Below are 12,080 nucleotides of genomic sequence, written 5' to 3' on the forward strand. Positions count from 1 at the left end.
ATACAAGTGGGCCAATTAAAAGTAAGATAATGGGAAGAAAACCAGCTAAAGTAAATCCAAACAAGACATAAAGGTACAGAAACATAAACAAATGGGAACTAGAGCAAGTGGAAAAGTGCTAAAGACATGTCATATGAAAAGCAGGTCACGCCCACGCCAGCTGATGCAGGTTTTTTGCAGCACTAGAGACAGAAAGTCCTGCTTCTAAGCAAGCCTGAGATCTAATGGGCATGACAGAAAAACCACAAACATCTAAGTGACAGCAGGATCACAAAGGGTATGAAGCCCAAAGAGCATCACTGGATTTGGTTTTTAACATTATTTCAAACTTTGTTTTGATTTTTCTAGCGTATGCAGACACATTGTATGCATGAGCACACATCCTTAACGCACACATCAATGTGCATGGGCCTTTCTGGAAAGAAATAGAAATGAGAGGAAGGAATTTTAAAAAGAGAGCATATAGTGGTTAGTATCCATTCAATACTTCTTAACAGCTTTTGAGGTATAAGCAAGAGGTAAAGAGTGTTCATTTGCATTATTTGGCATCGTATGAGCTAAGAGACTGATTTTCCACCCGAAGCACACAATTATATATCTCCTATAATAATCTCTAAGGGTTTTGTGATAAGGACTACTGCAACACACCTGCCAGCCTACCATAAAACTCTTGCAGACATTCAGGGAGTAGCACCTAACCTCCACTGGGAATACCGCAGTGTAAATCACATCTTCACACTGCTGTGTGAATGGTTAACACTATCCAAGCCTAGCCAAAAAGGTGAATACCTTCTCCACTATGCAACAAAGTGGAGGACAACTACATGTGCTTACTCCTGTGCAAATGAAGACCGGCAGCAACAATGAGGTGACACCCAGAATTGCTTGTGCCTTTTCCAAACCTCCTTTAGAAAAGCAATTATTCTCCTTGACCTTTCTGCTTGAATCACCTTGAAAATGAAACACTGCTTTGCTGGATTGCTTGCCTTTCACATATTTTTCCCCAGCTCAGTGACTTCAGGTAGGGGACAGGACAGTTTTCAACACGCATGACACAAACTAAGAAGCTTCAGCTCCAGGTCTGTCAGGTAAGAAAGGGGAACGCTATATTCTGACTGTCTGACAGCTATCTGGCTCAAAGCATCCTGACAAAATAGGTAAAATGTGAAATATAGTAACACCTGTTTGTGCTCAAATCCCAGTCCCACCAGCACTTCCCTGAAACAAACAAAAGGAATAACTGGTTGAAGAGTCAGTGCGTACAACACAGCAGCTATGGGTCCAATCCAAAATCTGCAGAAAGAGACGAAATCCTCAAGATATGCTATGACAGTTGACTAAAACTTGAACTTAAAGGCTCACTGCCAATACACCCTCATTTGGCAGACTAGGCCATGACAGCCCTGGTGCTGTTCAACATCACACATAGATAGGAGCTTTTAAGGAGGACTGAAAATATTGACATGAGCAAGATATTGATGGAAGTTTACAGTTGAAGTTGTCACTGGTCGTGTTAAATGTACACTTGCTTTCCTCCAAAAAGCCGTCTCAACTTTTAATTATAAATGGCCCTCAAGCACTAATATTTTCTTCATTTACCCGACTAATTATCATGTTATATTGCGTCATTATTGGTGACAGTGAGAATGCTAATAACCGAAGCTATTTAAAATGGACTCTCCCTGCTAAAAGCCATGGAACTGCCCAATTAAATAGAAAAAAACCACAGCATTTCAAAAATTAAATCCTACAGCACCTTTTCAAAACAACACACCTCCCAGGAGCTTGTGAAATATATCTATAGATGAATCATCTTTTAACACTAGTGAAATAAGAGCCAAGCAGATTGCAGACCAGACTGATTAAACTAGAAATATAGCAGGAACAAGAAATGTAATTTATCTGCAAAAGTTTTTGTTTGTTTACTAACTGAATGTTCATCCATCAAAGACTTTTCACCTGTGATGAATCACGCTTATTTTGGGTTTTTCTATTGCTTGCTCTTTTGAACATTTTCTTGGTGGTCTGTGGACTTAAATTCACCATTGAGCAATTTCACATGGAAAATTTGTAAAGGAATCTGCACTTCCACTAAAAAATATCTACAGATCTTCAAATCCATACATATGGCTGGGCTAAGCTGTTCTGGAAACATATCTATGAATCATCTAGGTTCCTGCTTATGAAGGAGTTCACTGGGTAACATTGTGGTCCAAGTATACACTACAGATATGTTACAGATGACAGTATACAACTGGTCAGGGGTAAAGTTGCTGCAGCCAGGCGCATGTCCTAGCCGTGTTCCCAGATATTTGCTGTGCTTTGATCCCACTTAATCTGCAACCGACTTCCACACTTGGCTTCATGCAGAGGCTAGACACAAGGACTGGAAGGGCACCACAAGGTGCCCCAGACAGGCACTATTCAGTATCACTTGGTAGGGAGGATGGCTAAGGCCTGTGTCAAAGGACAGGTCTAAGTACAGCTCAGGCTCTGAAGACACCCAGTCCTCCCAGGGTATATCACTGAAAACACCCACCCCTTCAACCAGTTCAAACTTCGGTTCAGGATTTTTTTCGATGAAAGAAGGATACAGAAGCTTTCCAGAGGTGATACAGCCAACATCTGCCAGGACACACCTTGATCTGGATAAATGCCAAATAGAATCTAGGGCAAGCAAAAACAGACAGACATTCATTAATAACACAAAAGCTGGAAAATACCTGCTAAGCCTATCTCAAATACTTAAAAAAACCTCTTTAAGGTAAGATTGCTTTCAGTATTTTCAGGTATGTTTCCACCACAGCTGAAAAGCAGCCCTGGGATACTTAACAAGGATAAGGATTAATCCTTCCATAAACTCATGGCTAAAGTTTGTCTCTTAGGAGAAAGTTGTAATCTTTAAGATCTACCTGGAAAACAACAGCCACATCTGAAGAAATGCAGTGTCATCTATTTTGTCTCTGATACAGAAGCCCTGCTAGTCAAAAAAAAGAGTTCCTCACAGCATCTAAGAGGATAAACTCCAACTTTATTAAATGTTTCTCCAGTCTTGCAGTCTAAGATTTTGCGGATTTTGAAGGTTTTGTTAGGGGAGGGCAGCACTTCGGCAGCCCCAGTAAGGAGCTGCCTAGCTCCCAGTGGCCTTCTCCCTTTCACACTGTGGAGCACTGACATTGCTGATGCATCCTCCTGAGCACGGCTTTTCATATAAACATTCCTCAGATGTTCGCCAGCATCTAAAGCCTTGTCCCAAATTCAACAACCAGCTGTAAAGGACATACAAATTTGAGTTTAAGCTGCCACCTCAAACTCAACTGCTTACCCGACCATATTGTCCAGGGTGGTGGCTAGTGCACCAGCAGTCTGGCTAGGCATGAAGCACTGCAGAGTATTTTCATTTTTTACTGTCTTGCCCTCACCCTCAAGACATTTTTTTACTAGCTAAATCAAATATCACACCTCATTTTGAACTAATTCTAAGGAAATGGGGGCCAGGGGAGGATTGCAAATTCAATACTTACAGAGCAGACAACTACAAAGACAAAAAGGCCTGAAACTTTTAGGAATTTTAAACAGCATCTGAAATGTAAGAAACATGTATTTACTATACAGCCAGTTTAAAACAAATCTTTCGTGTTCTCTTAACAGCTCTGGCATTTCGGAAGCATCATCGCAAGCACTCATGGGCAATAATATATCACGACAGAGTATGGATACCACAATGCAGGGTCAGAAGGGGCTTGGGAAGCCTTGGTGACTATAAGGGCTCCTGCCCCAAGTCTGCTGCCAGGTGGTTTTCATTGCACGGGAAGGAGGTTTTACGCCTCGGGAAAGCCGAATAAAAGCTGCAGCACTAGGTGGTGCTGGGACCTGGAGCCACTTCTCCACTGCTATTGCCAGCTCCTGACAGGCCCAGAGTACCATCAGCTTGCCCTGGTCTCTCCCAGGGAGGCAAAGGAGCATTGCCACTGCAGGAAGGTGGCATGGCCAAGCAGAAAGCACAGTTTGTTGCATAGAGGGGTATTGTTATGAATGGCTTCCTTAAAACAGGACGTCTAATATACATCCTGAAAGGTATTGGGAAAAGACAGTTTGAAGACAAGAACAAGCTTTAAGAATCTCCTGGTTTTAACACTCTTTAAACCAAATATACTTCATGAGCATCTCTAGATAAACCAACTAGCAAAACTAGATTTTTTTTTCCATAGCACATCTGTGCCCTTTGAAGGAATGCCTAGTTCTGAAGATGTGATGCCATCAAATTTTCTGAAGTGTCAGAGCTTATTACTGAGTGGGTTAAGCAAGAATAACTCTAAGTTAAAATGTGGATGTTGAAAATGCATGTTCTTGTGTAAGATATCTTAAGATTTATTACTTTTAAATTACTGGCTTTTTAATGTTACCATGAAAGGCAACTCTTAACTAATTATTTTCTGGATGCCCATCCGTATATTACACAGATATCTTAATTTACAGAACTCTTTTTGGTGATTTGTCCATATTACATCTTTTCATTAATTGGAGGCATTGATGTTTGTATTCCATTTTTTCAAAAGTAAACATTCAAACATTGCTTTTCTGGCAGAAAGACAAATGTAAGGTTTGATTTAAGCCTGATGACAACCAAGAAGGAAAACATTTCAAGTTACCAGGATAATTACTTGAGAAGGGAAGAGTGCAATGAATAGCTGAATTGACAAATGCTATAAAGCAAAATATTAAAGCAGAGTAGTCTGAAGAGAGTCAGAAATAATTTTTAATCACAGCGGAAATAAGTCCCTAAATCAAGTTCATTGGCTGAAAGCAACATAAGTGACTGGAGACCCATTTTTGAAACACTGTTCTCTAAAGACCCCTTTCTCTTTAGAAATCTCCAACCAGGCAGGGAAAAAAAAAAAAAAAAGCAGCTAATAAAAATATGTTGCCACAGACAAACTGGCACAAAGTTTCTACAATACCCTATGAAATACCAGTGAGAGCAACTTCACACAAACTTTGCAGCATAAACATCTAGAGAAGGCAGAGGAAGAGTGGAAGGAAGCCAGTTACCCGGCTTCTTCCAGAAATACCAGGTAGCCCTGCTCTGCTGAAAAATAAGGTGGTGGAGAGGGAGAAGAAGATAACAAGGATGTTAAAAGAGAGGAATAACAACAAAAAGCCATTATCAGCACCTCATAACTGAGAATGTCTTTTGGTATTGTGTGATTTATGGAAAATACCTAGTGCAAGCTTAGTCATGCATGCTCTATCCTGCTTGTCTGTTCTCCCCATCTCTACATTACGGTTCTACTCTGGAATTTTTGAGAATTTATTGTGTTATGAATTACTAAAGCCCAGATTAGATTGGTTTAGTTTTAATGTACTTGATATTTTCTGTTTGCACTTTGAAATCATAGTTTATAATAATAATTCAATTTATTATTGAAACAAGAAACAGCAATAAATTTATTTTAAGACATAAGAGAAATCAAAAATTAATTAATTAATCCTTTATAAATTCATAGCCATTTATCTGTAAATAACAGAAGCTCATCTAAAGGAGCTGGCAAGATCTAAAAAAAAAGCTTTTGGAAATGGTTATTTTATTAAATGTAGAATTTAGAAGACACTTTTCCTCCTGTCTGTTTGTTTTCATGGCATTTTGTATTAGGAAAGCAGCGCTTTTAACAGCTTACAGTCGAGAAGTGATGAGCCTTTGACTCGCCCGTGGTTTGCAATCTGTCTCTTCCTACAGCGCTAATCTGGCACAGTGATGCAAGTACAAACCCTGTGCCAAATCCTGTGCTGATATATGCCTCTGGCTCAATCTTATTTGTCTTCAGTTGGAAACGCATGAAGTATAAATCTATGAAGGATTTCACCCCCTGGTCTAAACCAAAGGATTTTTTGTCTGATCTGCATGTGGTGTTGGGCAGTTTAGCTCCATTTGTTACCTCAGCAGAGTTATGGTGATTTACAACAGCCAAGAAGCTGGCCCCATATGTACAACCCACACTACAGCAACGAAAATATTTCACAGGAAGTTCTGCCAGAAAAATGCGCGATTCCCCAGATTACAAACCTGTGCTGTACTGGAAACAATGGATTCTACACTCCCGCTCGATGCCTTTGTTCCGTCAAATACCAGGGAAAGCTACCAGGAGCATGAAGAAAGACGCCTGCCAAACTTCTTCACATCTGCTCATATTGCACTAATTGCAGCCATTGAAATTCTCCTGCTCTGTTTTTTCAGCAGCAGAGCAGGAAAGCAGCGCTGCACACAATACCATATGCACGATGAAAGGAGGAAAACAATTGTGAAGTGACGAGCTAAGACAACATACAGTTTGGGAAAAGATGCCCAGACCTCTTGTTGGAAAGACTCCATGGATTAACACGGTGATGCAGACGTGCAGTGGGGGGTCCAAGCAAATCTGCAGAGCTATTTCCAGAGGCCAAACCAAACTAGTAAAAAGTGTTGAAACTCTGGAAGGGGCAGAGTGAATTAGTATCCAAGATTAAAGGGTTTGCTAGTTAAATCCCAGGCAAAAACATTCTGAGAAAATTTGAACTTAAGCTTTTATCACATTGGTATATTTTAATATATTAACAGATTCGATTTACTCAAACGAAGCAAAAGACTCCGAGGTAAAGAGTAGATGTACTTAAAGATAGAAAAATACTCAGATTTTGCATTGCATGTATGTGAAAAGCTACTATAATGACTACAGAAAGACTGTGTTAAATCCATATTTTAATTGAAGTATTTCATAAAAGCAACAAAGCACTGAAGAATAAAGCAGTGGAATCAGCCAAAGGGCTTTTAAGAAATGGTTTCAAAGAAATGTGAAAAGCAATATAGAAGATATTTAGTTACAAATTTAGAATAGGTGCTATGATTGATCCTTGTAAGAACAAGGGGCTATTGATCATTAGGTAGAGGCTGTAATCAGTTTCACTAGACTTTATTTATGGCCAGATATGGCCTAAATATGGAGTGTTACTTTATTCATTTGCAGAAAATAAATCATTTTCTAGACATCTATACTTAAAAACTAGTCCCTGGAGAAATTATTAAAAAAAAAGGGGGGGGGGGGGGAAATAGATGAATATTTGAATTCAGACCTCATCTTTGATAAATTGAACTTGACATGAAGGTTGTCCAAGATTTCATATTTCTCAGAAGAAGCAGATCTGGACAAACTTGTCATTTCACTTTCCAATTGAAATCTTTGCTCAAATTCTGCAGAGCTGTTGTCCCACGAATCTTCATCTGTGGTAAAATCTGGATTATGAAGAGCCATGTACCGCAACCTGTCACACATTTTCAGTAAACATAATAAAACAAAACAGGGGTTTATTTCAACAGGTAGTAGATGCAACTGACCTTGCATATCCTTAGGTTCACTGTGAGAGATTTTAATGGAAAAATTCATAGAAAGAGATTTATTCAGTACAGGCGGAGCTCCCCTTTGTGACACAGCTGGGTAGACTGGGGAGCGGGAACAAAGACCCCATGACGTTTAGGTGCACTTGGGGGAACCAGCTCTCTGATGCACCAGGCAGATGTACCTCAGGATTTGGTGTGTAAATCCCCTATAAGGACCCTTTCTACAGGTCTGTTGTATCTTTCAGTGCACCTGATGTAACACCACATGGAGGAAATCAAAGCGTACGTCCTGCAGTTTCCTATCCTTAGGGATCTCTAATCACCCTGACCTCAGACCTTACATCCTTCCCTTTCCCCATTTACAGCCCCTTCTTTCCACTCAAGGTCCTCCAGAGTAATTCTCTGCTCACAGTCTCTGCCATTCATTTTATTTCCCAGCAGGTTTGGTGTCAGGATATAAGAAAGAACCATGCACAATTAAATAGAAGAGAGCTTAGAAAAAAATATTTCAAGTAAAATGAAAGTAACTCACCCATTTTCCTCTGAGGAAACCTTCAGTAGTGGTGTCTTCTCTGTAAAGCCAGTGTTTTTTGACTTTGAGCTGAACAATTTGGAAAAATTGAAGTGATATCTTTGGAGGGAAAAAAAAAAAGAACAGTAAGTTTGCAGTTCAATGATTCACTACAGTTCTTCAGAACATTTTTCTACAAGTGCATCTAACTAGTTAAATATCCTTTAAGAATTATGTTCACCTAAATGAAGATTTTCATTAAGTTTGAACTAGTCATGATAGTTACTTCCTTATAGTCATGGGTGACTCTACTGCATGAAATAAAACAAATTTATCTTATCCTAAAAGCAGCATCTAAAATAGTGAATTAAGTTCCCTCTGAATGCCGAAAGAGCAAGACACCTAACTCACACTCGCATGCTTATATTATAGATGCCTAAATTTACAGTGGAATAACTGCGCTGTAAAATTAGTGAGCTAAAATTATTAAGGTAAATATTTACATATATTCATAAAAGTTCACCTCAATATACTTCATAAAACACAAAATAATAGGATAATTTCTGTCCTGTAAATGTCCTTTGAGACATGGATCACCAGAAATCTACTGATCTCTACAACAAGCTCAGCACCCTTCATATTAAGAAAGAGAGCTTTATCTGAAATACAAGTGCTTCGTTCCTGCAGCACAATCCCTTCCAAACAGTTTCTGTCAAGTCTTGGTCCTGGTGCTGCAGCCAATTAACAGACAATACTTCCTGCCATATTGCAGCTTAGCATCGTTAAGAAGCTTTTTGCCAAAATATAAATCTCAAAGCTTATGAAACAGCTGAAGAGAATCAAGCACAAACACAGTGGTCTGGCTCTGGAGCAGGCTTCTGGGAGAGATAAAATAATTGAGCAATTCTAGAACACTCAAGACTGGGCTTTCCCAGAGACCTCTACCTTCAAAACCATCATTATTCAGATGCGCTTAGATCTATTCTATCTAAAACTGCAGCCATCCACCACCAGAAAGTCCCAAAGAAATCTGCTAGCCATACAGTCAATAAGCAGATCTCATTACTCCCAGAGACACTTGGAGGGAACCTAAAATGTCTTCAGCTATTGCTGGACTGTGAAGGGGAAGAAATTATGAAATCATAGGCAACCAAATAAATACACAAAGGTGACTGGTAATTCAATCTTCTAAATACAAGGCCAGTCCAAAAAGAAGGATCTGTACATGTAACCATATAACACAATGGAAGACAGTGGAATTTCTTTCAATATTTAGAGGCATGCGTGAACTCAGATTTGTAAAATTAAAACCTCCAGTTAATGCTTCAGCTTGCTTGTTTAGTAGTGTTATCATTCAAAAGCCGTGCCAGGTGTGGAGCATCTGGACACGGTTATTTCGGCCTTGAGCGGCCACAATGCTCATTCAAATTCCTGTAAGCACTGTATTTGCAGTCTCAACGGAAGAGAATGAATGGGTTAGAGAGACTGAATTATCCAGTACTTTGGGTCAAATGTTGGGCAGATTACAATTCAGGTGCTACATTGTACTAACACTTCACCTGTGAAGAGATGATTGCATACTCTGAAGCTATCAAAGTTCTTCCTTTTTTAAATAAGAGAATATCATTCACACAGAAAGTTTAAGTGGGAAAACCGATATTTTGAAGCAAGTGCTATTTTAATCTTATCATGGCCTCAGTTGTAAAAGATTACCTAGAGCTTTTACAAAATGGAATCCATAAGGATAGCAAAAACACTACCAGGACTTTAAATGTGTGCCCACTGAGAATTACTGATATTCTCCTGGCTAATCCTGGCATCCCACTACATTCAAATTTTGCATCCAAAAGTGACATTCTTAATAAAAATTCTGATGGTGGACATTGAATTTGTACATTCAGAAATTCAACTTAAGCAAAAACTAATCATCTGTTTCTGTTTTTAAACAGAATGATGCCACATGTTCTACAAAAAATGCTCCAAATAACATATGCTGTTCCAGTCTAACCTCCAGTTGCACACACCGTTGACCTTCCCACACTTACTTTTCTTCTTTTCCTCCTAGGACATGCGCAAAATCTGAGGTTAGCTAAGAGAAAACTTTCTACAAAAACTTACAATTTCTTGTAATTGTTAGAGGTTAATACCAAGACTGCTTTTTGTTACATTGGCATACATATATCTACTGACAATCCCCCACCACAGCAGGTCTTCACCACCACCGTAAGCGAGTGACCAGTATGCAAAGAGTGCTGAAGGGCAAAGCAGCCACAGCAATGGCAACCAGAAAGAGAGGATAAAGATTTGATGGAAGGTGGTTTCAATGACAGAACCTGAGATGAAGGATCTGGAAGGGTAGTTAAAGGCATCATCTTCAATTTCTTTTTGCACATTTGTTATCCCCTATTGCTGGTATAGGTCTTGACACTTTTAAATGGAACTGTAGAGCTTCACAGATTGCCAAGAACGGCCGATACACTAAAAACGGAAAAGGTCTTCAGATAAAGTGAAAACAATTAATACATGACAACATCAATTTGCAGAGAGTAAAAACACATGGACAAGAATAACCAGCAGGAAACAGCCAGGCTTGACAAAACAAAAATAATTAGAGAAAAGCAGAAGAGCCTCTACTCCCCTGTGATGTGATTACTCTAATTAGAGAACGAGAGTAATATAAGCAATAAAGCTAATTAGGGTATAAAAGAATCTTGAAGGCTGAAAGCTCTAGAAAGACAAGTTGGAAAAACATGAAAAAATAGCACAGAATATAAAAATGAAAGTCATCCCTGAACAAAGAATCTAGCGCAAGCGCCTCTGTGCCTCTCATATTTCTCCACATTATCAGTGCGATTTGGTCATCCACTTAATTAAAATATGACAGAGATCATCTGCAAGGAAAACCTAGGAAAGTCTAAAGACCACCCCCCTGACAATAGAGAAGCAAGTCGGCAGTGCCCTGCAAGTGGCTGGCAATTGTGACACTTTGTAAATACAGGAAAGCAAGCAGTGTGACACATTTCAAAACCTATGATCAATTTACACTTTGAATTTTTCCTCACAATCAAAAGAGCTCAAAACTTTGATTATACCTACATGCTAGAATGGAGTGGAATCTATCTCTACTGAGCAATTTAGCAACATTTCCGAGGAGCTAATCACCAGGTAAGTTCTTTAGCCCATTCTGGATAGACAAATTTCTGGATAGACAAACTCATAGGATGAAAAGATTGCTTTGGAATTATACTATGTGCGGGTGAGGAGCTGGTAAGCTGGACACCAGTTGTGTCCACTGTTCTTCTCTCATGGTTCAGACTCAAAAATTATTAACATTTTATATAACAAATACAAGAAGAGACATGAAATAATTGCATTTACAGATGTATACCTCTATATGTAGATATGCACATAGATCTTCACAGAAAAAAAAAAAATATTCTTATTTCCCTTTCATTCAAAGTGATAGGAGAAAACTAAAACCAAAAGTGATGCAAAAAAGTATTTGACAAGGACTCCTCTGACTTCTTCAAAGACTTACAAAGCATCACTCATATGGAAATATCAATGTAGAACTGACATCAGAAAAAGAAGAGTATGTCCTGCCTCCTGTACAACCACAGCTGTGGATACATTCATTCTCACATTTGCTACAACTGGACTTTTTTTTTTTTCTTTTTTAAGAGAAATCTTTCAAACAGAAGATTGTGTTCTTAACCGCATGGCAAATGCTGTGACAGTCATATATACAGATTTTTTTTCTCTCTGCAGCAGTATAGGCTTGTTCCGAGGAAGCGTGTTTTCTGAGCTGGTTACTTGCAGTCAAAGTCATACTTCCCCATCACTAATCTTTCAAGCAATTACAATTTCTGACTGTCTCCATAGCAACCCAGAAGAGGAACCAGTGTTGTAGGAGGGCTGTCCACACCCCAGATGATACAGCAGGTTCTGCCAAGTCTTGGAGGTGTCCACAGAGGAAGCTCCAGTTGCCTGACAGCAGCTGGAGAAGGATCTCAATGGCAGCATTAAAAAATAGAAGGGTCCAAATGCAAGTCCTGGCGTCTATTAAAGAAACCCCCACAACCTGTGGCTGTGCCACTGCTCCCATGGATGAACAAGGTTTACACTCTTGCGGTGGCAATTTGTACTTCTCTACAGCTGTATAGAAGAGATATGACTTCCAATCTCCTACACTCATTT

At 39.2% G+C, this 12,080-nt stretch overlaps 1 protein-coding gene across 1 annotated transcript in view; it reads right to left on the reverse strand.

Moving 5' to 3' along the window:
- The window catches only part of OCA2 (OCA2 melanosomal transmembrane protein), a 177,199-nt gene that overhangs the window by 146,836 nt on the left and 18,283 nt on the right, over nt 1-12,080 (reverse strand). The window contains exons 2-5 of the mRNA XM_086482209.1: nt 7,905-8,003; nt 7,108-7,296; nt 3,525-3,582; nt 2,595-2,667 (exon numbers count right to left, since the gene is read on the reverse strand). Of these exons, the coding sequence (XP_086338335.1) occupies nt 2,595-2,667; nt 3,525-3,582; nt 7,108-7,296; nt 7,905-8,003 (419 nt within the window). The remainder of the gene's footprint in view (nt 1-2,594; nt 2,668-3,524; nt 3,583-7,107; nt 7,297-7,904; nt 8,004-12,080) is intronic.

This window comes from Leptosomus discolor, chromosome 1, assembly GCF_034619465.1.
Source record: "Leptosomus discolor isolate bLepDis1 chromosome 1, bLepDis1.hap2, whole genome shotgun sequence".
NCBI lineage: Eukaryota > Metazoa > Chordata > Aves > Leptosomiformes > Leptosomidae > Leptosomus > Leptosomus discolor.